This window comes from Hyalella azteca, unplaced genomic scaffold, assembly GCF_000764305.2.
Source record: "Hyalella azteca isolate HAZT.00-mixed unplaced genomic scaffold, Hazt_2.0.2 contig5593, whole genome shotgun sequence".
NCBI classification, from domain to species: domain Eukaryota; kingdom Metazoa; phylum Arthropoda; class Malacostraca; order Amphipoda; family Hyalellidae; genus Hyalella; species Hyalella azteca.
In genome coordinates this window covers 1-21,695 of record NW_025935777.1, presented here as the reverse complement: position 1 = coordinate 21,695, position 21,695 = coordinate 1, and the positions used below count along the sequence as shown (strand labels likewise).

At 39.9% G+C, this 21,695-nt stretch overlaps 2 protein-coding genes across 5 annotated transcripts; both read right to left on the bottom strand.

Annotated features, from left to right (window-relative positions):
• Positions 1–636: 636 nt before the first annotated feature.
• LOC108671554 lies at positions 637–9,290 on the bottom strand. Its single transcript, XM_018159111.2, has 12 exons — positions 8,953–9,290; positions 8,492–8,624; positions 6,385–8,076; positions 5,743–6,192; positions 5,236–5,467; positions 4,797–5,003; positions 4,137–4,461; positions 3,723–3,910; positions 3,288–3,431; positions 2,632–2,728; positions 2,051–2,221; positions 637–1,430 (listed from the first exon to the last, which is right to left on the bottom strand). The coding sequence occupies exons 1-12, from the start codon at positions 8,993–8,995 to the stop codon at positions 835–837; spliced, it is 4,278 nt and encodes a 1,425-aa protein (XP_018014600.1). The 5' UTR covers positions 8,996–9,290; the 3' UTR covers positions 637–834.
• A 1,932-nt stretch (positions 9,291–11,222) lies between these two features.
• LOC108671555 (transmembrane protein 129) lies at positions 11,223–15,599 on the bottom strand. 4 transcript variants are annotated; one of them, XM_018159113.2, is made up of 8 exons: positions 15,380–15,599; positions 14,778–15,039; positions 14,303–14,372; positions 13,751–13,920; positions 13,230–13,386; positions 12,467–12,636; positions 11,476–11,574; positions 11,223–11,400 (listed from the first exon to the last, which is right to left on the bottom strand). In XM_018159113.2, the coding sequence occupies exons 1-8, from the start codon at positions 15,582–15,584 to the stop codon at positions 11,364–11,366; spliced, it is 1,170 nt and encodes a 389-aa protein (XP_018014602.1). In that variant the 5' UTR covers positions 15,585–15,599; the 3' UTR covers positions 11,223–11,363. The 4 variants fall into 4 exon arrangements, with proteins under 4 accessions (XP_018014602.1, XP_047736529.1, XP_018014601.1 ...); XM_047880573.1 differs by adding an exon at positions 12,393–12,416 and having other exon boundaries at positions 11,223–11,574; positions 12,491–12,636; XM_018159112.2 differs by having other exon boundaries at positions 11,223–11,574.
• Between the last annotated feature and the right edge of the window lie 6,096 nt (positions 15,600–21,695).

Sequence of the window (21,695 nt, the reverse complement as noted above, 5' to 3'; positions counted from 1 at the left end):
GTGAACGGTACTCTATAATAATGTTTACAATTGTAATTTGGATACATCAAAGTGCTAATCAATCGAGTACTGGCGGCTATCTCCATCAATTACTACAATCAACGATTAATTTCATTCATGAAAGAGCATGGAAAACTGTATCCCAATAACTTGTCAATAGAATATTTCATGCAAGTAAGTGAGGACAAAATATTTCCTACCTGAAAATACAAACTTTAGAGATTTAAAGAGTGGGTTTCAGAGGGTAATTTTCCATTAAAGAGCTGGTTTAGAAAGTATGAACCCCACAAAACACTGTAGTCTTGATTCTACCCGTAAAAACAAAAATCTACAGCCATATTACTGACCCAACTCGAGCCAAAGACTCGGTTGTTTTGCAACTTTTTGTACAAACAGAAAGAGCAATCTTCTGGCAGGACCCACGCACATTCAAAATTAAGCACAGTAAATAGTATTTCCGTTTTTTTTAAATAACAAAACGTACATAAAATTCAACAAAATAATAATAATAATAATAATAATAATAGCGGTATTAGCGTTTATTAGGCCGAAGGCCTGTCGCCGATTCTTAACATCGATGAACATCCACAGCTTGATGCGGGCTTGAACTTGCAACTCACTGCTACAATTCTGCTGTGCTTAACCGCCCGGCCTCCTCGCCGATTCTGACCAGAAACTGGCGCACAGGGCTGGGACCTCTCTGCTCCAAGCCGCACCTCTCTGCGACAATCTTAGTACTCTGAACTTTAACCACTGGGCCAGAAGTGGTTAACACTGAACTTTAATAAGCTGGAAAAAATTATTCGCAGGTAGCAATACTTAACTAACATGGATTTAAACAAATAAACTGTCGTCGGACCCGTCTGAGTCAAGTGAAGGAAAGATTCCGACAGGAACAACGTTTGGACCAGAGAGCCTGAGAGAAGTGGATTCAGGAAGTCCTGAGCCCTGCGGGTCAATCATGGCGTCACGAACGCCGTGCGGGTTGAGGTCTCCTTGACCGCTGTTTTCGAGCTTACCAGAAACTTCTTGAGAGAATCTATCCGAAGTTTTTATTCTATCTATTTCAGCTTGAACCTTGAATGCATTAACAAGCGGTGCAGTCATCTCAGGTTGATCGCTTCTTGCACCAAAATCTTCTTCCTTTGGTAAAATCACTTCAACGTAATTCAGGATACCATCGTCCACCGAAAAGCTTGCTGTTGTGACATCCATGACCTCAACGTTGTTTTCTTCTTCTTTAGAAGTCTCCTCAGCGTCACTGCTTTCAGAAGGTGAGTGGGGAGGACAGTAACCTAGAATGTTATCTGCAACATCCTGCAAGTCATGAGGTGTGACGTCAGCTTTCTTCACAGCGCCCGCCACGCTGCGTCTGAACACCGCTTGAAAAGGCGTAAGTTGTGGCAACTTCGTCTCGGTGTTCAGGGTATCTACATGCAAGAAAATCACAGTCAGAGGACTGAATTGTAATTAATCCTAATTTTATAGATTAAAAAATGGGCCCGATTGAATGTTTTTTGTATGCATTACCGAGAGAATTGTGTTAATAGACAATATTTACGTAATACAATTTAACTTGTTTTCAACAGCTGTCGTATTCAATTGCTTACACGCATTTGACGCTCTAAAAAAACAACCAATGAAGTAGAAAAAGAAATATCAGTAGGTATTTAAAATTAAAGTTACATGCTCATTTAATTCGACAGACAATTTTTCAGTTAGAAGCAACTGATGATGAATGTAGCAAGAATCTAAATTAGTCATGCACAGGCATAGAAAGACTGAATGTGATAAAAAAATCTCTTTCTAATTACTATAACTCTTGGATATCAATACGGCGAGTAGCTAAACCAGCTATTCAGCATGGAATTCCATTTTCTCAACGCAAGAAGTCAAAATCTGCTGATTGCTCGGAATAATTCAACATGAAGAGCAACCGGCATTCTGCATACCACATAAATGAAATAATTAACATCAGCTGCAGTATCTCGCGAGGAGTAAGTAAAGGAGCAGAAAATCTAGAATTTACTGCACATGAAGAACAACTAACACTGGATATACGGGAGCCAGAGAGTCCAGGAAACGTGTCGCTGGTCGTGCAGGGCGTCGAGCAGGCGGCGCGTGAGCTCCCTTAGCACGTCGCTGCTGTCGCACACGATGTCGCTGCGAGCCGCCGCTGCGCTCTGCGACTTGCAGTTGTCAACGAGAGCGCTGCACGAGCCTGCGCGACACAGACACGTTCAACACGCATACTTCTGTAGAATTTTCCCTCATATTCAAAATTAGTAGTATATATGTCCTGATAAGTAAGAGGATACAAGAAGGTTCTTTGTTGAACGAAATAAGAATTAGATTAATTCCTTCATTTCATCACTCTCATGTGAAATTAATGCAACGTAAATAAAAATGTTTCTCTCGTAAACAAAATGCTTGTGAAATTAATTAGGCTCCTCATAAGTAGCTGTTTTCACATTTTTCAATTCTGCTCAAAACTGACTTCTCAAGGTCCCATTATAAAGGCCAGCAACTCACCAGTCCACACGAGGCTGATCACCATCAACTCACCAGTCCACATGAGGCTGATCACCATCAACTCACCAGTCCACATGAGGCTGATCACCACCAACTCACCAGTCCACATGAGGCTGATCTGGCTCACTAGTGACTGCACAAACTCGTTTCCGTTGTTGCTGACTATCAGGGCAGGCACTCCGGTCACCGCAAGCACCTGCGCACATAAGAAGCAATATGAAAGCCTGTTCAGGTCGACCATGCATGCTCAGTGTAGTTTGTTTATCTTCAAAAATGAATAAAGATTCTCCATTACAACACCATGTATTATCTACTTATCTCGTTACATTAAAATGAAGTATCGAATCAGTTCAAGAAATATATATCATAATTAAAGATTAATTGCTGATGCATAAAAGGTGCGCATTGATTTGGGAGGACGATGTAAGGCATAAGCGGTGACCGCCAGTTATTTTCATGTTAAAACAACAAATGAAATTTATGTCAAAGAAAAATGTCATAAAATTATAAACACAATCAAAGAGCATCTAAATTGAAATTTTAAACAGTATTCATTATTTCTAGTTCACACGCAAACTAAGTAGCCAAACCCCTACTGAAAGTGATGAATGCTTAAAATAGAAAAAAAATAACCTTGGATATAACCCATAATTCATCAAATGTTTTTTCTTATTTGATGACATCATTCTCAAATAATTTGAAAGCAAACTAAAGAAATATATTAATAAATATGGCTAAGTAAAGCATAAGCAAACCTTGCGGATGATGCAGCGGGCGATGTGTGACGGTCTGAGCTGGCGCAGCGCAAGCAAGAAGTGCAGCCTCGTGTGCGCGTCCTGGCAGTGCACGATGTAGTGGTGGCCGCGGTCAGGGTGGTCACGCATGTCTATCACGTTCACCTGCAACCTCGTAATTAATCTCAGTGAAGAAATAAACATAGAAACTACAACTGAGAAGTATTACTTATTAATATTATGATCAGTGCTACATAATAGCTTGAAATATTACCAAACGCTTGCCACATTTACGGTCAGAGAAGATCCGGTTTCTAGTGTGAAGAGGTAAAGTACATTATATTTTCCTCAAAAATCAGGACAAACTAGTGTTTAAATAAGAGGAAAACCTTTTTCAAGCTTCACAAGTTGATTGTTAAATAATATCACCCAGATAAAAATAATAAATGCTCTCACTAGCATCACATCCATGAAACGATTAGCTGAGAAGGACCTCTTCTCTTCGGAACCTCGAAGCTCACAGGAAGAAGCAGTAGAATTTTCTGCTAATGAACCCAAACCACCCATGGGAGCGAAAAAGTTTCGTGAATCCTGAGACACTTCACGATGAGCAGCACCAAGCAATGCACCAGCCTCCAAACCACCTGGATTCACGTTCAAAGAAATAATGAGCACGAAATAAATAATCAACACGTTCAATAATCATAAAAATTATAACACTTGTTAATTTAGATGTAACATGTTCCACCAACAGTGAAGTGTAGGTATAGGATACCATTGATCACAATGAGTTCTTTGAGGCCAGTACAACAATAGACAATCTAAGCACATATTTGATACAAAAATATAATAAAATTGACTCTCCTATACCCTTGAATATAGCTGCAGGGGTTTCAATTTCGGACAGTTGTCGTACAGAAGAATCTTCTTCTCTTCCGCCTGGTCCAGGAGAAAGAGTCGCCGAAGTTTGCAGTTGCGTGAACATCTCAACAGTGACACGTCGGATTGTCATGACGTCGTCACGACTTGCAGCCTTCATCACGGTACCGTCGTCGGTGGAGAAGCCGTCAGATTTAAGAAGCTTGACGTTGTTGTTCTGGGTGAAGGACTGGCGCGCCGCCCTCTGGCACACAGGGCACCACTCAATAAATTTCATCACAACGCGGCGAGGAGTGAGGGCAAACTGTCGTGGCAGCTTCAGAGTAGAGAGAAGAGCAAAATTGATTATGATCAAGATTGCCTATCTTCACATTATTAAAGAAAATAAATTTAAAAAGAGATGAATCAATAATATTGAGCTCAAACCAACTTTAACCCTACTCCAAAAAAAATGTTTTATAAAGGAAGAATCAAAGCATTGAATACTAATTCCAGTTAAAAACTGAACAAATGACGAAAAAATGCAATTCAAACGAGAACATAATTTCCATGCAAATAAATACATAATTTCTAAGATGGAAATATGTTATCCATTACACTATTTTTATTATTTCTAAATACCCTTAAGAGTTAGCAGACAAATGGACTGACGTGTGAGACCATGTCTGAAGCAGGCACATGTACACCAGATGCAGTGACGTGGGCGCTGTAGAGCACGTCAAATAACTCCTCGTGGCCCGCCACTCCAGGAGACTCAGAGCCTGAAGCGTCTCCTGAGGTCCTTATTATATTGGAGACGCCCACGCCACCGGGGGAAGGAGCTTCAGGCCAGCGATGAGTGGATGTTACATCCTGTGCCTATAGTAGTGAAAGGTAAATTTCCGGTGAAAAAAGGCTTAAAATTAGGTTACGTTACCAAAAATATCATTTGAATCTGTGTCATGCAATGCGAGTAAGTTCCTCTCCGCAAATGAATTTATTACTTGACAGATATGAGTGCAGGTCCGGCCCGGAATGAATTATCTTTAAACTTTGCATAGGTACTCAATACAGAATAAGCAACAACACAAAAAAATAACGTGTTAATCACCCGTGCGGTAGAGGTAATCTTCACAAGTTGCTTAGCAGGTTTCGGGGTTTCAACGAGGCGGAATTCGGAGGCAGGACATTTCTGGCTGGCGTCGGAAATTCCTTCGTTGATTAAATTTGTGATTTGCTGACGCATGCGACGATTCACGAGACGCAAAACGCAGCCCAACTCAGAACCCAAGTTACGGTTGACGTATGCGTTGAAACGTTGTTTCCAGAGACGTAATTGGGTTCTGATTTAAAGAAAGTATGAACGGTTAATTTAGGAGGTTTTCAAAGCTTTGCTCGACACTTTCTAGCATAATAGGAAACAAACTCTACATTAATTCTTGGCAAAAGATAGGATGAACCATTTGGCACGAATTTAACTCGTTTGCATTGATCCCTAACAAAATATCGTAAATTATCAGATAATAAATATATAACAAGTATCAATAGACCCAAAACAATTCCAGTGATAGGCCTACAAAAATTTCAAGAGACGCTCGTAATAAACAACCTCACTAACTTGCCACAACGTCGCATTACAGGCCGGACCGCTTCTTTATCGCGGGAAGGGCCGGTAATTTCTCTTCCTTCACAGCAATTTTTAGGAGCTTCGAGAGTTCGGTTAGCCAGCTTCAGTTTGCACGAGTGTTTTGTAAGATGAGAGCGGAGGATGAGCCTGTCGTGGGTTACAAAGAAGCACCAAGGGCAGTGGAAGTGGCCGCGGTCTCGGTACTTGTCGTTGTGCAAGTGACAGCTCAGGATGCGGTATGGCGGGAAGTCTACGGACCGTTTCATATGCATCCGCTCGAAATGATCCGCAAGTCGACGTTCGGTGAAAAAGTTCCGCTCAAAACGACAGAGATAGCAGTCTGGCAGAGACAGCAGGGACCGAGCCGAGGCAATGTCTTGCACGATTGAAACAGGAAGCGGGCATGGAACGTCTGATCCTTCCATATTCGCCACAAGAGGTCTTCATGATATAAGAAGAGAATGAAAACAAATCAACATTTTTTTCTCAGCAGCTACGGCAATTTTAATCAAAATTTAAAACCATTGACAGCTTTTTAATTAAACATTCAACACAACCGTAACTAAACAACATACTTAGGTTTCACATTGACATAATCCAACACGGAGCTAAATTAAATGAAAGACAACTGACCTGGTCTTGTGTCGGACATGACTTCCTCGACACGTTTTCTCCCTCACGGCGTCTTCGCCTCCTTCAAGCCTGGCGAGGCTCTCAGCAGTGATGGTGCGACCAGCAAACAGCTCCTTATTAGCGTTGCCGAGTGCGCAACCATGCAACTTCTGCTGATGCACCTTGAGCTTCGTCAGGTCATGCATGACGTAGGGACAGAGAGGGCAGTGATAATGACCTCTGCAGAAGCCTTTGCACGAGAGGCGGCACATGAGAGACGGCAAAGCACAGCTTCTGTTAGCGCGCTTTACGTGGCTGCGCTGAAAATGTTGCAATAACAGCCTGGAAGTCTTGTACTCGCGACCGTCGTCGCATAGTAAACAATAAGGAGGCCTGATTTGTGCATGTAAAGTAACAGCATCCAGCACGATGCTCTCACGCACCCGCGATGGAATCATGGGGCAAATGACAGCAGCGTCGGCATCAACTTCTAACTCTAAAAGCTGACACAGGAGAGTTGAACATTCTAGACCGGTGATCTGTGAGAGACGATCCGCTGCAAAGGCTTGATTTTGAGCGTTGCATAATCTGTCACTTGAGTATTTATTTTTTGCCGAGTTGGAACCCTGATGTTTCTTCCTGTCGCCGCCAGCAGCGTGGTACTTAGCATAGTGAGTACGCACCTCTATGAGATCCTCAGCCAGGAAAGAACATCTGTGGCAGTGGCAGTGTCTGTCCATGCCATAGCAACCAAGGTTGCATACCAGACCAACGCAGCAGTCGAACTCCACGATACTGTGGCGGACGTGATGCCGGTAAAAATGAATTTCTAAAGCCAACTTAGATTCAAATATAAGATTTTGAGAGCAGAGATAGCACCTCTCAGACGACAGCTTGTCAAAGGCTGCTTGGATAGAAGCAGGGAGACTCAAACGCCAGTTCCGAGACACCTCTTCTGAAGGGAAAACGTGCACTAAAACATCGGATGACTCGTCGCCTTCTGCCTTCACAGCAATACTGTCGACTGGGAACAATGGTGGCACAGTAACGTCCCCAATCTCGTAATCTAGCAGCGGTTCTTTCTTGATTTCATTCATAGTATCTTCAATCGCTGGACATGCATCTAATCCTGAAGAACAATTATGTTCTCGCAAAACTCTCTTTTCGTCTGAGATACTTTCAAAAGAATGTCTAGGAACAGAGCTAGAAACAAACGTATCAACAAAATCAGAGACGACGTAACTCGTACTTCTGGAATAACCTCGGGCACGTGCTCCTCGATGCCTTCTCAACCAAACATCAGAAAATTGTTTAGAAAATGCTAGAAGTTCCCGTTTATTCAAGTTTATTCGCAGAATAGAAGGGTATTTTTGTTTCTTGGAGGAATGTGAGGTGGCTGTTTGGCTGCGACTATGTGTTAGAAAATGCCGCTTGATGTCTGTCATGCTAGAGGAGGAATATGAGCAGTGAGGACAATGATAGTGAGCGTTGCGGTGAGCGCACAAGTGACAGCACAGGAGGGTGTAGCCAGCCACTTGCACAGCCTTCCTCACGTGGAACTTGTGGATATGAAGCATCAGTGATAGAGGACGAGTGAATGACTTGCTCCTACGGCACAGGTGGCAGCGAACAGGCAACTCCTTGAAGCGCCGTATTGCGGACGCTGAACTCGAGTCATAAGATGGAGGCGATGAACAGTACTCGGACGGTCTCCTATGAGAACAGGTCCAATTGATTAATAATAACAACCAATCACTAAACTTTTTAATCTAACGGAAAATATTCATTAGATAACCAGCTTATCATGAACATGAACCCTGGTTTGAGGACGTTCAAACTTGATGATGCATGCCGGCCCTGGCACTGAGAACACGGTCCCTTACCAGCTTATGAGGTATACTTCAAAACTTTACAAAATCTATACAAATGTAAAATATTCCAAAAACTATTAAAACTTTCGTCATTCTAGGAGGTTCTACATAGTCCAAAAAAGTGAATGTATATTTGATAATTAATTTATCCAATAGATTGCTGCAAAAGAAGTCCGCACTCAAATAAGATTACAAGAAAATCACATAAATATTCGTCGGTATACTTCAGACCGTGGGTCAGACGTCGGTAGACTTACCATGCTAGACCGTGGATAGACGGCAAAGAGTAGCTCTGCACAGCAGCGCTGGCGTCAGAAACGTAGAGGCAACGTTCAGCCACGTCCTGATCTTCCAGTGGCACCTCGCTCACTTCAATGCTCGTCTTCCCATCTGAAACACCAGTGATGAAGATTTATTACATTACGCTGTTGAAGCCGAATAATGACAAATTGCGAAGACATGGTATAGCCAAAACATAATGTAGCGGCCTAAGTACACGTAGCGTCCGATTTCTCGACTATGGTTGATAGGTTTAACTTGAAAAACCGTCACTTAAGTATTGTCTGCCAAAGGCACAAACTCGTAAGTATCTTTTATAGCACAGCCCTGGCCTTTCATGCGGGACGAGAGTCTCATCGCGCGACACAAATCACCTCAGCAACAACCAGATTTATTCACTGGAATATCATTAATATGACCACAAATTGACTTGACTCACTTGAATCAGCGCAGGTGGCAGTGAGAACCTCATTTCGAGACATGTTCCTGACAACAGGCACGGATGCCACCACAGCAGGCTCTTCAGTCTGCGGCCAGACTGTCGCACTCTCACCGGGTATTTCTTATTCGCTGTAGGCCATGTCGTACATAATGTGTGCCAGCTTTCGTGGCACAAATTAATAAAATTCATGCATTAATTAGATCTTATACGACCTTCCACATGCCTGAATTCTACGACTTTTATTCAATAGAAGTGGTCAATTCCATCATCATAATAAATTTCTAATTTTTAAATTATATACTATTATAACACACACACGCGTGTGTTTGCTACTAAAAATCTCAATCATTCTATCCGAGAAAGGTAAAAAAGTAATGAGAGAAGCAATTTTTCTACTTTTAACTGAGCTTAATTCGTCGTACATTTTATCTCCAGAATAAATTCAGGAACTTTCGTGATAATTATTTATTGACACAAATGAATCCTTGAGCAGATACTAGAACAGTGATAAGAACAACCTCCGCACTTGAATGATAACAAATACACAACAGCCTGTATAAAGTCGTGCCCAACGGTACTGATTTATTAGACTCAGGTTCGTGGGGTTGTCAAAGCTCCCAAGGCGGGAGGCAAAACACGGAACTTGCTGATCTTGTCTACGAGTAACACGAGCCACGAATCTTCCCGAAGATAAAACAATAGCATTGCCTGAATTCACCTCCCCCCGCCCCCTTGCGATTAAAAAATAAATAATAATAGAACCCGGAGCATTATAGAATGGTACCGAATCCTGCACAAGACACTCTTTAGAAATTCATGCATTCGCCAGATTCATAAATAAATGCTTCACATTACAGAAGAACTGACCAAAATGAAGTAATTTCATCATATTATCACTCACAATAGCTGTATAAGTTAGTCAAGATAATACTCAATTAAGCGCCAAATAATGCTGATAGGAAATTTAAAACTCAACGCGAGAGAATGAGAGTACCAAGTGCACAAATGAGAACATGGGAAGTCTTCGCCTAGGTTGGCTCGGTGATTCAGCCCATTGCAAGGAAGTAACACACTTAATAGCAGAGTTCAATATCGTGTATTATTTCATAAAAATTTAAATCTGTAGAAAGATTTACCATGAATAAAAGTATTTATTCAATTATATTCCACGCAATGACATAGACAATTAAGATATTCCTTTTCATAGCAACAATAACAAGCGATGCAAGTTTTTTTTCCTCCTTAGAGGCTGACGTCTAACATCTTTTGATTGTATAAAAATTTCTGTGATCCAACCCCAAGTAAAATGCGTGAAAATTGTAAAACATAAATCATTTAGTACAGAATGATTGTGTAATTCCATCAGGCGGCATGTTAGTCTACGTTTTGATGAAGAAGAGCCCTCTAGGAGAGTAGCCTAAACCTTCTTTTACTTATTATTATGCATTAGACTGTCCTGGAATTGCTAGTTCTGTGCAAACTCATCATTGTTCGTAGCTTGCACACTGAGAAGTGTTGCAAACCTGGGCCAAACCTTCAGACCTGCAGCTGTGTGATACGCTTTAATATATATTGCGAGGCTAATTCTTTAAAATCATATGATTTACTGTGTTTCTAAAAATTTATAAGATAAAACGTGAAGAAACTTAGCAATAATAAACTCGATAAATGGGTGCTAATATGGATCAAAGATGGAGGTAAGCGGGTTAGAATCACTAAATGAAATCAGTAAGATAGTTCACATCATATAGGTCAGTTTTTTAAACTGAAAAAAAAACGAGGATGAAGAAACTAATAATGCAAGACTCGAAATATTGTTGACACATACATTTTTCTAATAATAAATAGGTCGTCCGAATTGTTGAATTTTCGAAACAAGAGCACTAGATGGTTCAACAGCAGCTAATCAAAGTGATCACAGATTAGAGTGTTTACAAGAGCCAAGTTCACATTAACTCGTAAATTACATAGCGCATTAGAGTACCTACTTCATTCATCTGCAGATACCCGGCACATTGATCGATGATTTTTCCAGTGATCAGCTCATAATCTTTATACAGCTGTTAGGGTAAACAAACGCTTACCTCAAACCCTGAAGCTGAGTGACGTTAGTGAAAGACTAGCGCATCGAGTACGTCTTGGGTCGCGAACTTAAGGCAATACAGACAAAAATATAACTCATTACTCACTGCAGTGAGTGACAGAGAGCGCATTTTTCTCGTCGACGAAAACGTGAAGTCACGGACGGACTGACGGACACAGCGAGCACAATAGTGCATTTTTTTCATAAATGAGAAAATGCGCTAAAAATACGTAAGCTAAAAAAGTCAGAACATAGGAGGTGCAAGATGCGTGTGTTGCGTCATGAACCTCACGAGCTGATGCCACAGAAGCCTCAGCAAGAGGTGTCAGTGGGTGGCAGCTGGCGCCTCCTGCATCATGAGCCTCACGCTCTGATGCCACAGAAGCCTCAGCAAGAGGTGTCAGTGGGTGGCAGCTGGCGCCTCCTGCATCATGAGCCTCACGTCTAGGAGGCAGAAGAGGGAGCGGCAGGTGGGGCAAGGGGCACGGGAGGACAGCCATGTCTCCGGACGAGCTTGGTCCTGACGGGCTGCAAACCTGCACAAACGAGAGCCAGTCAGGCAAAGCTTCGTCAAGCAAAATGAGTACAAATTAATATTAACTATTACAAGTTCTAAATATATGAAGGGATGTATATTCTACCTCTGGGTTGTGAGGTTGTATTGAAGCTAAGAAATCTGGATACCGCCGCAGTGTTCTGCTCTTCAGAAGGATAGATGTCGCCATCTACTCGGAATCACGAATTGGAAGGCTATATGTTGAATATCTTTGCTTCAATGCACTTAATTGGAATCCCACTGTAAAAAATATTTGTTCTAGAGTGAAGAGCGTTACGAGTGCCGAAGGTTTATTCTGCCACGCCTGTTTAACATACAAACGTCGAAGTACCAACCTGCAACTCGGAATACTTATCACATATCATCTCTAGAGCAACGTGTTGACCTAAAAGAACTTGATAATACAATTTATTATCAATAGGTCCCAAAACCGAATGGCTGTTACAATTTGCCATAAAAAAACAATAAGGATTCTGACCCACGTGGCCACAACATCCATGATACACACAACCAGTGATACATGATACACCGCCAGTGAGTCAGCACTGGCGGTGGACTTCTCTTGAGAAGCACTCCTGCCCTGTGACAGTGCCTAGCATCAACAACTCTTTGGGACTTGGGTAGAGTCCTCACCACTTGGCGAGGCAAGTGACACACCACATGGGGCGGCAGGAGCAGGCAATGCGTCGTCTTGGAGCAATACTCACCACTTGGAGAGGCAAGTNACTTGGAGAGGCAAGTGACGCACCACATGGGGCGGCAGGAGCAGGCAATGCGTCCTCTTGGAGCAATACTCACCACTTGGAGAGGCAAGTGACGCACCACATGGGGCGGCAGGAGCAGGCAATGCGTCCTCTTGGAGCAATACTCACCACTTGGAGAGGCAAGTGACGCACCACATGGGGCGGCAGGAGCAGGCAACGCACTGCGCCTCGCCTCCACCCTCAGCCGGCCGCTCCACCCCCAGCACCCGGCACCGCCTGTCCAGCTTCACGTTTGAAGGGGCGCTCATGCACCCAATGCAAGCTTCTTCTCTTCGTTCCTGCCACAATAACGTATAATTAATTATTTATTTCACTACATTTTTCCCATACTTCATTTTCTTAGCACAAAGCAACTTAATAATGACTGCATTTGCATACTTGAATGATATTAACTAACAATCGTCTCAAAGAGAAAAAAAATTACTATAAAGGCTCTGTAATAAACAACAATTTTTATCAAAAAGATTCTTTCAAATCTTTTTATTAAAACGATTCATTTCTACTTAGCAGTATTCTAAATTATGATCAGTGAGTGATACTGAAAGAACAACCATAAAAAAAATTCTTATTTTACTTATGGTTGTTACAAATATTCTTTAAATATTTGTAACATATTTAAAGAATATTTTTAAATATAAAAAATTCTTATACTTACAGCAAAAGAATTTATACCTTATTTCACAGGTATAAATTCTTTTGCTTAATTGCTTAATGCAATTAAGCAAAACCTTTTTTGCTTAGACATAAATAGAAATCTAACAGCATGCCTGAATGATATCATCACAATAATTATAGGTATTATATTTTTTAAACCTCTATATAAAGTGACAATATATATACCAGCTAACTAATAGACACGCTATAAGCTCACATTAGGCTTCTCCAGGTATGGAGGGTTCTCACTAACGGTCTTCAGGAAAACTTCAAGGAATTGATCAGCTAAACTCTTCTGCACGACCACCTGGCCTGAGTTCAGCACCGGAATCACAAGCTTGCGTTCAAGCTCGCTCATCAGCGTTGATGATAACCTGCATGAAAACATTTCTACATGACAAATTATTTTTCACTGAAATCAACAATGATGATCGCCTGATGGACAATTATTTTATCCATTACATTCCTCAGCCATAATACTAAGAGAGATTCAGTAGCAAAATGCAGGTGTCAGTGGATTAACTGGGGACTTTATTTCTAAAATAAATGTCGAGTCTCAAAATTGTAGTAATGCTATGATGAATTTCTCCCAAGATACCTAGATGATAAATCAAACCTACACAGAGAATGAAGATGAAGATTTTGGATCAAAAACTGTTTGAACTTCACAGCATACTGTACCAAATGGAAAATTATCAAAACCAGAAGTAAATAAATGAAGAGAAATATTTGTGTTACCTAAAAGAGAGGTCAGGAACATTTTTTGAGACACATCTGGCTCTGAGCTTGAGAATCTGTGCACTACCCCCAGCAGAGAAGGGTCGTGTGTCCAGTGTGTTGTTGATGGCTCCCTCAAGAACCACCAATGTATCCTCAAGAGGTAGCACACACACTTGGTACGAGTTCACCTAGGGTACATTTTTGGCATGGTAAATTTGACAACACATGAATGATATAAATACTTTACCAAACATACAAACAGGACTTTCCAGTAAAAAAAATTGATTGGACATTAATTCTGCTAAAATTTCATGAGTAAGAACTGTGTCAAATCTGCCAATACAATTTTAGAAAGTCCAATAGAAGTCCATTAATGGCATTTGCTTAATTGCAATTTGCTTAAAATCTATTTGCTTAATGGCAATGGATGAAAACAAGGTGGAAAGGAAGATTGATTTAAACCAACTTAGATGTCATGAAATTTCAATTTCTTTTCAGTAGGTGATGTGATGTAAGGCTCTACCTAGTCCCATGCCTACAGCATTACATATTACTTAAGATGGCACTGACCTGAATTAGCCAACTGTCAATGGCAACAAGTTGAGAAGTGCTGCTAATTTGAGTACTCAGCTTATCAACTCTGCAATAAAAATTGCAATACCATTAACAATGCAATCTTTCCTAGTTGCACAAAATATCAAACTCATCATAGTGTTTGCATAGCAGCATTTGAAAATGAATGAAATTTTATATATAGAAGAATGAAATTATAGAATGAATGAAATATAGACATAGAATGAAATTTTAGATAAAATCATGTTAATTTCATCCTACACTCAACACATAATGCAGGATCAAATTATAGGATCCAGAGAGCAAAGTCACTAGTGAGGCGTCTCAAGCCAGCCAACATCCATAATGAGCTATTGTGTGGTGAATGAAGCAAACCAGCACGAGAAGAGCAATACCATAAACTCAATGATATAATAATATTAAAAGCACATAGCAAAAATGCTAAACTTTCCTCGGACACTCTCTTGGTTACCTGCGATATTGAATATTTATCTCAGTAGCAAGTGCCAGCCAGGAATGAGGATGACTTGCTTGCCGCTCATCTAGGAAGTGAGTGAGAGATTTGGACAAGGGATGCTGACTCCAGTTGTTGTGATGCCACCATAAAGCCAAACACAGTGCCACCAGCACAGGCGAGAGGAAGAGCAACACTGTTGTTCCAATGGCAAACGTGGGCAAGTGGAACATCCATGAGTAGACTCCAGGCTGAGTTTGTCTCATCCATAGGAGATAGCCTGAAAAACATAGTTTAAGATAAAAGAATTCAGTAATCAAGTTATTGCTTTTAATAATGACTTGATAACATAGCATAATTCGATTTTCTAAAAAAAAAACACATTATAGATGTTGCATACTACAAGCCATGTACATTGTTAAAGTAAAATGTATTTTTTTAATTGCTAGCACAGCCATAAGACTAATGAATGCCAAGATCTTAATAATGTTATGGTTTAAGAAAGCTATTACAGTTATTTTACAGTATTATTTGGATTAAAACTTATTATAGTATTAATTGTAAAAACTAAAAAAAAACTCAGTATGGTACAGGTAATGTATCTTTAGAATAGGATTTACCAGGAATAAGAAGAGAATGCACCAGGACAGTAGCAGTGGTGCGACGCTGGTGGTACTGGACAAAATTCATGATTTCTGAGCCTAAAAAAGAGGCTAACAGCTTTTCTACTGTAAGCCCCATGCCTGCTATCTCATCAGGAGGAAATATAACAATCAGACAAAGTAATACATACAGTATAGTGAAGCAGCAAGCCTCACCCAACATCTTTAACTACTTTTCTGCAAATATGAAACACATAAATTATTTTCAAGCAAATATTTGGTCAGATATTCAAACAATTGATTGAAAAATATAGTACAAATTTTCTTTAAAAGTTTCATATATTTTTTATACAAATTTGCATACATAATTCTCAAACTATGGCTCGACCCCAGACCAAGAGAGGAAGCATAGCTGAACCCACAAGTTGTTTTGTTCATAGTGTACTCACTTTTTGCATGCTTGAATCAACTTAGAACATCAATAAATATGTTGACTCGAGGAAACAAACAAAAAGTTTCAGCTAGTAGCAATTTCAACTGGATAGTGACTGAGAAAAATGTTTGCTAAATTTTGAGCAATTTATTGAATAAAATCTCTTCAACTACGTATTGCCTTCTTACAATTTCATTATTAGTAAACCAGACAAAGAATATATTTAAATACTTGACCTGAGTGAGGGAAAATGAAGGGTAGGCATGGTGCCATACTATATGAAGCTTGGATTTTCAAGGCTATATCTAACTAGAGACTTTCCTGGTTAACTTAACTTTTCATCAAATTTCATGAACTTTTAATTTTTGGTCATGGCTTGATGCAATGAAATCAACAAACTAATGTTAACGGGGGTTGTAAATACAATTTTTAAAGCACAACCTTCCTGCATACATGATCTTTATTCTTAATTTTAACAAAAATATTGAGAGGGCAGGTAGAGCATCAATCTTACTTTGTGTTAATTAATATTGTACTTTTTTTTTTATTTTTTCACAGTATTACCAGAATTCGAACAGCAAGTGCAATAGTCTGATCAAAGCATTGCATTTATCTGCACCATAGAGTAGGCATGTTTCATGTTCCTCTCTATTCTCAAATTCTGAACTACTCATTTTCCTCACAATTCTCAATTTCTTAACTATTCATTTTTCATAACCCTCAAAGTCTCTCATAAACTGCTGATCCCATGTAATTAACTATGCAACTTTGTTTTAAATCTGTTTAATAAAACTCAGAAAACACCAACTTTAATTCCCTACAAATTAAGTAGTTGCAATAGACAAATACAAGCTGATGACAAGTTCATCACACCTGCATAATTACAGCCAAATGGCTACATTGGGATCTCCAACGGGATCAGTCTTAGCACATCCTTCTAGCACTCCACCCACCCTATTATTTCTCTATTCTCCATTTCTAAACTGCTCATTTTATCACATTCCTGGAAGTCTCATAAACTGCTGATCCCTTGTAATAAACTTTGTAACTTTGTTTTAACTCTATGTAATAAAACTCAAAAAACACCAACTTTAATTTCCCATTAAAATCAATTAGTTGCAATAGACAAGTACAAGCTGATGACAAGTTCATCACACCCACATAACTATAGCCAAACCGCAACACTAACATCCAAAATCATGTTTGAGCTTGATAAAAAAATATAGATACTTTTTACACTTGTAGCAGTGTAGCTGCGCTATTTGTCCTTCATTTGGTTCCCAGGTTCACGCTGGCAACGTGTAGAGTGGGCTGCGTTGACTCCTGGTTTTATTTTAGTGATCAGCGTTTGCAATTGCGGTGGCCAAGACTCCGTATCGTGTATTCAGTTGGAATGTCATTCATTTTATAACCTCAACTATCTATTTCTCATGTCGATTCTTTTGTTGAAACTGTTGTACCTGTCATGATTTCTTTCTGAGTGGCGGGTAAGCTTATTATCCAATTGTTAGAATTGTAGCTTCCTAGTTTATGCTGCTATAAAGTGCTGTGGTAATACTAAGCATGAACAGGCTCAATACCAGTGACTGGGATGGAAATTATTTCAATTTATATATCCTTCCACGTGTTCCTTGCATTAATGCTGGCATATTCCCCAATTGAGTTGCTCTATTGTTTCTGTGTTTTAGGGTAAACATCTTATTTATTATCCCGTGCATCTGTTGCTTATTTCAGGTGGAAGTGGGCTCTGTATTTTAAGTCAACCTGCGTACCTGGTCCTAGTCTGAATACAAAGGAAAAGTGCCTAGTTTTCCCCACTGGTGAATGCAACAGTAACTGACGCTGAAATTCTTAATTAGACAGCCTAAACTTCAAGCCTTGACTGTGATAACAAGCGGATGAGCTTGGGTTTACTACGTCAGTGTGACACACTAGTCTCGTTGGGCACGTTGCGAACCTTCATAGATTGGAAGAAGATACGCAGGAGATACCAGAGCGGCCAAAAGTGACCATTATATTTGTTTAACATTAGGATATATGCGTTGCTTGGCTTGTGACTGTACTGGTAGTAAGATTATTACTCTTTGGGAATGGGCCACCTAATGTACCTTTTTCAAGCCACGCAATAAAATCTTGCACAAGTCTCAACTCTGATCGTATCAGGTTTCTAATTCATTTTCACTATCGCGAACATAATGGCGCGATAGCCTATATATGTTGGAAGCTCTCCCACAACAGCAGTGTAGCCTAATCAAATGGTTTAATATAATAAGGCAGACTTCATCAGTAACATGACTGAAAAGCCTGATCTATCATTACAAATTTAATTCAATTTCTATTTTGAATGTGGTTAGTCTCAAGTTTCTGACAGAAATAAAGTAAGAGCCACTAGTCTCCACTGTCCACAACCCTTGGGGTGGTTGTACACGGGAACAGGGACAGTGCAGGCAGCAAGTAGATCTGGCAAATGTTGGCCACTTGATGACTATCCAGCAAGCAAGCCTGTACACGAGGACAGTACAAGGTGCCAATATCTTCTTGTTTGCACCCGCCAGTGCGTCATTACTCACTAATTAGAAGCTGTCAAGCAAATTTTGTGAAAATAGATAGTGGATCACATTCAACAACTCTATTCTGTACATCATTTTATACTCTTTGTTTTAGCCCTTAAAATGCAATGTTTTGCTATAAGCTAAACCCTGACTAACAAGGTCTTCATTCAGTTTCAAAATACTCATTTCTCTCTTCATTTTGTAGGAGTAACCAGCATGGCAAGCAGTCCAAATTAGTTCATATTTTTTGGAATATCTCAAAGAACAATTGAATATCATCTGGACTCCACTTTGTTGGGTTCTTCTTAGAACCATTATCATTCAAACAAGCCATGATTCACTTGACCCAATTTGCTTCACAAAAGCAGCCCAGATGCTCTCACCATGGCTGAATCAGCCCAACACTGACTGCTCCTTGGCCAAGAAAACAACACATTGTTGTCCATCTCAGCCACGTCTTGGACACATGCCACTGAAGCAGCTGAAGCCAGTAGCATGGACAATTCAAGTGACAAGTGGCAAATCAACTGGCGGCCAGTACTGTCCCCGTGTACAGGCACCTTTAGATAGGAGATAGGGTAAATGCGATGCGGTATATTCCGACATCGTGGGGAATTCCATCACCTCTCTAGTTTTTCCTTTATATTAAGCTTTGTATTAGTTCCATGCATTCGTTGATGGTTGAAATGGTGACATCATACATTTGTGCGTTGAACTACTGCCAAAACACTAGGTCTTGGCCATCTAGTGGGAAAATATTGAGATCCAAAGAGAGACAATGCACGCTACCCAGTGAGATCATCGAAAAATGTGTCAAATTTGACAGTTGACCTTGCTCTACCAAATAGTGAATAACTGTTTGTATAGGAAGAATATAATGGTTTGAGACTTTTAAATACGTCTGTGAATATATTAGGAATACTTCAAGTATACTTGTATTTGCTGATTTCAAGTGGTAAATAAATTAATAGATGATTAAGTTGAGAAATGTATTTAGACACATGAAAACTAATTCCATCACAACTAGAATTGGACACACACAGATCGTTCCAAGCTATGTACAAAAATTAAAATTTGCTCAATTAAAAGCTTAATAGTTGTTAATTAAAAGCGTAATTAAGTAGTGTTCAATATTCATTAGTGTTCTAATTCAAAGCCGTGTTGTATTGCAATACAGCTCACACAGCAAACGGAATTCGAACACGTGGATGACGGCATTACATATCAGTAGAATTTGAAGCGCGGATGGAATACGCCTCACCATGTGCCGAAAATTGCCACACACAGTGTCAGAATATAGGGATTTGGTAGGTTTGCATTCTGAAGGCTTTTAAATAAATAATTAAATATGGCAACATTTTGTGACGTTTCATTGTTGCTGGCGTGTAGTACGGTGTTTTGCAAGTCACATAAAGCAAACGGAACTTGAGTAACGCATACGGTTATTTTTTTTATAGTTTTTCATTTCTCGATGCATCCTTAATGTGTCGGAATATACCGCGTTTACCCTAATTCATCTACCAGGGTAGCAGGAATCTTGTGGCTCTATAAATGGTATGAAAGCTCTGTCTGTCTGTGCCATGAAAGGCATAGTGACGAACAGACTGAGTATGGAGACAAACCAAAGATTTTTTAGAATCAGTTCATTTTTAATTTCCTCATTTACTCAAGACATAAACCAATTTCTTATGTAAGATAATGCTGGTATGTGGTATCCATGATATGATGATACTTAACTGGTCTACTTACAGGACTCAAAAATGAACTTGAGGGAGAGTTTAAAAAACATCTCTGCTTTGCCACTGCCATAGTGACAAACCAGAGATTTTTTAGAATCAGTTCATTTTAAATTTCCTAATTCACTCAAGATTTTAACAAATTTATCAAATATGATAATGCTGGTATCCATGATACTTTTCTGGTCTACTTATAGGACTCAAAAATGAACTTGAAGGAGATTCTAAAAAAACTCTGCTAGACTGCTTTGCCACTATGGCCACTGCCACTGGCAGTCACTAGGTGATGAAAGGTAGATATATTACATGCCAGAATAAGACAAAAATGCCTGTGCAGCTGTGCTTGAAGTTAATTTCACACCTTTTAAAGCCAGGAAAAGCCTTTCCCTAATTTCTTTCATGAAAATAAGTAAAATAGCCTAGTTTTGTTTCTGACAATAATTTTATTGAATTGAATGTGAATCTAAAATAATAGTTTTCATCCACCCTCACATTTATTGAAAAATTTTGCCTGGTAATCTAGAATGGATTAACAGTAGATTCTGAGTGTGCTAGATGTAGAACACCTCTTGCTCTTCACTCTTGTTATTTTTAAAAAACTGGGCAGTGGGCACTGGGCAGAGCCTGGTCCACAAGCCAGTTAGCCAGCTTGCCACAGTGAAGGGCTGTGAAGCCACACTGTCAGTCAACTCGAGTCAAGAGTCATTACGACATTACCTACTCAAATTTTCAAGCATAGCGATAAAGCTGACAAACCATATTTTCTATAAGCATTTCATTTTTAATTTTCTTTTCAACTCAAGATTTAAACCAATGGTAGAAATCTCAAGTCAATAGTCAATAGTACTACCGTCTGGCGTCTGCCATACTCTATTTCTGCAATCGGTATTATTGCAGATTAACTACATCCAAAAAAAAAGGTGTTTTTTTTTTTAATTATATGTTTTTTGGGGTGTAGATTACGAATCTGAAATCCATTTTTGGCGGTCGGCATCGGAAAACCGATTTTTTTCTAAAAAAAAAACACCCTTTTTTTTGGATGTAGTTAATCTGCAATAATACCCTGCAATCTGCATGATAATGATGATTGCATCATCAGCCTGGTCTAGCCATTTCACTGCATTTTCTTAAATCTTAACTTCTTTCATCAATGCTAGCAGCTAGCCTCCTGATGGAAAATTAAAATTTAAACTTGGCACTTTGGAAACATTTGAGTGTGTGAGTGTTGCAACCTTTTCTCTGCTGCAGCTAGCATTGGTTGAATAATTTACAGCCAACGTGATGTGGCACGACTCGCGTCTGGCATCATTGGCACTCAGAGTGGTGGTGGCGTGTTATAGGTGCAGAGATGACCTCACTTCAGGAGTTCAGGCCAGCCGTTGCACCTTGACCGGGTCCACCTGGTCAAGGTCCTTAACACAGGATTAAGGACATGAATGTATGTGAGGCATGGAGTGCAGTGAAGAGTGGGGTCTTGGGGGCTATGGAGCAGTGCATACCCAAGTTGGGGACAGGTCGTGCAAAGAAAAAAGTGCCTTGGATTCAAGACAGCGTAGCAGCAAAAATCAAGAGAAAGAAACAGGCATACAGTAAATACATGGAAACACGTGATG

What these genes read in the sequence shown, in the direction of transcription:
- LOC108671554 (XM_018159111.2), bottom strand. Translation starts at nt 8,995, where the DNA reads ATGTCTCGAAATGAGGTTCTCACTGCCACCTGCGCTGATTCAA. An exon ending in TCTATCCACGGTCTAGCATG is followed by an intron (nt 8,077 to 8,491) that starts GTAAGTCTACCG and finishes CTGTTCTCATAG; the next exon opens with GAGACCGTCCGAGTACTGTT. An exon ending in AGATTACCTCTACCGCACGG is followed by an intron (nt 5,004 to 5,235) that starts GTGATTAACACG and finishes TCACTACTATAG; the next exon opens with GCACAGGATGTAACATCCAC.
- LOC108671555 (XM_018159112.2), bottom strand. Translation starts at nt 15,584, where the DNA reads ATGTTGGGTGAGGCTTGCTGCTTCACTATACTGTATGTATTACTTTGT. An exon ending in TTGACAGTTGGCTAATTCAG is followed by an intron (nt 13,921 to 14,302) that starts GTCAGTGCCATC and finishes AATGTACCCTAG; the next exon opens with GTGAACTCGTACCAAGTGTG. An exon ending in CATACCTGGAGAAGCCTAAT is followed by an intron (nt 12,637 to 13,229) that starts GTGAGCTTATAG and finishes TTATTGTGGCAG; the next exon opens with GAACGAAGAGAAGAAGCTTG.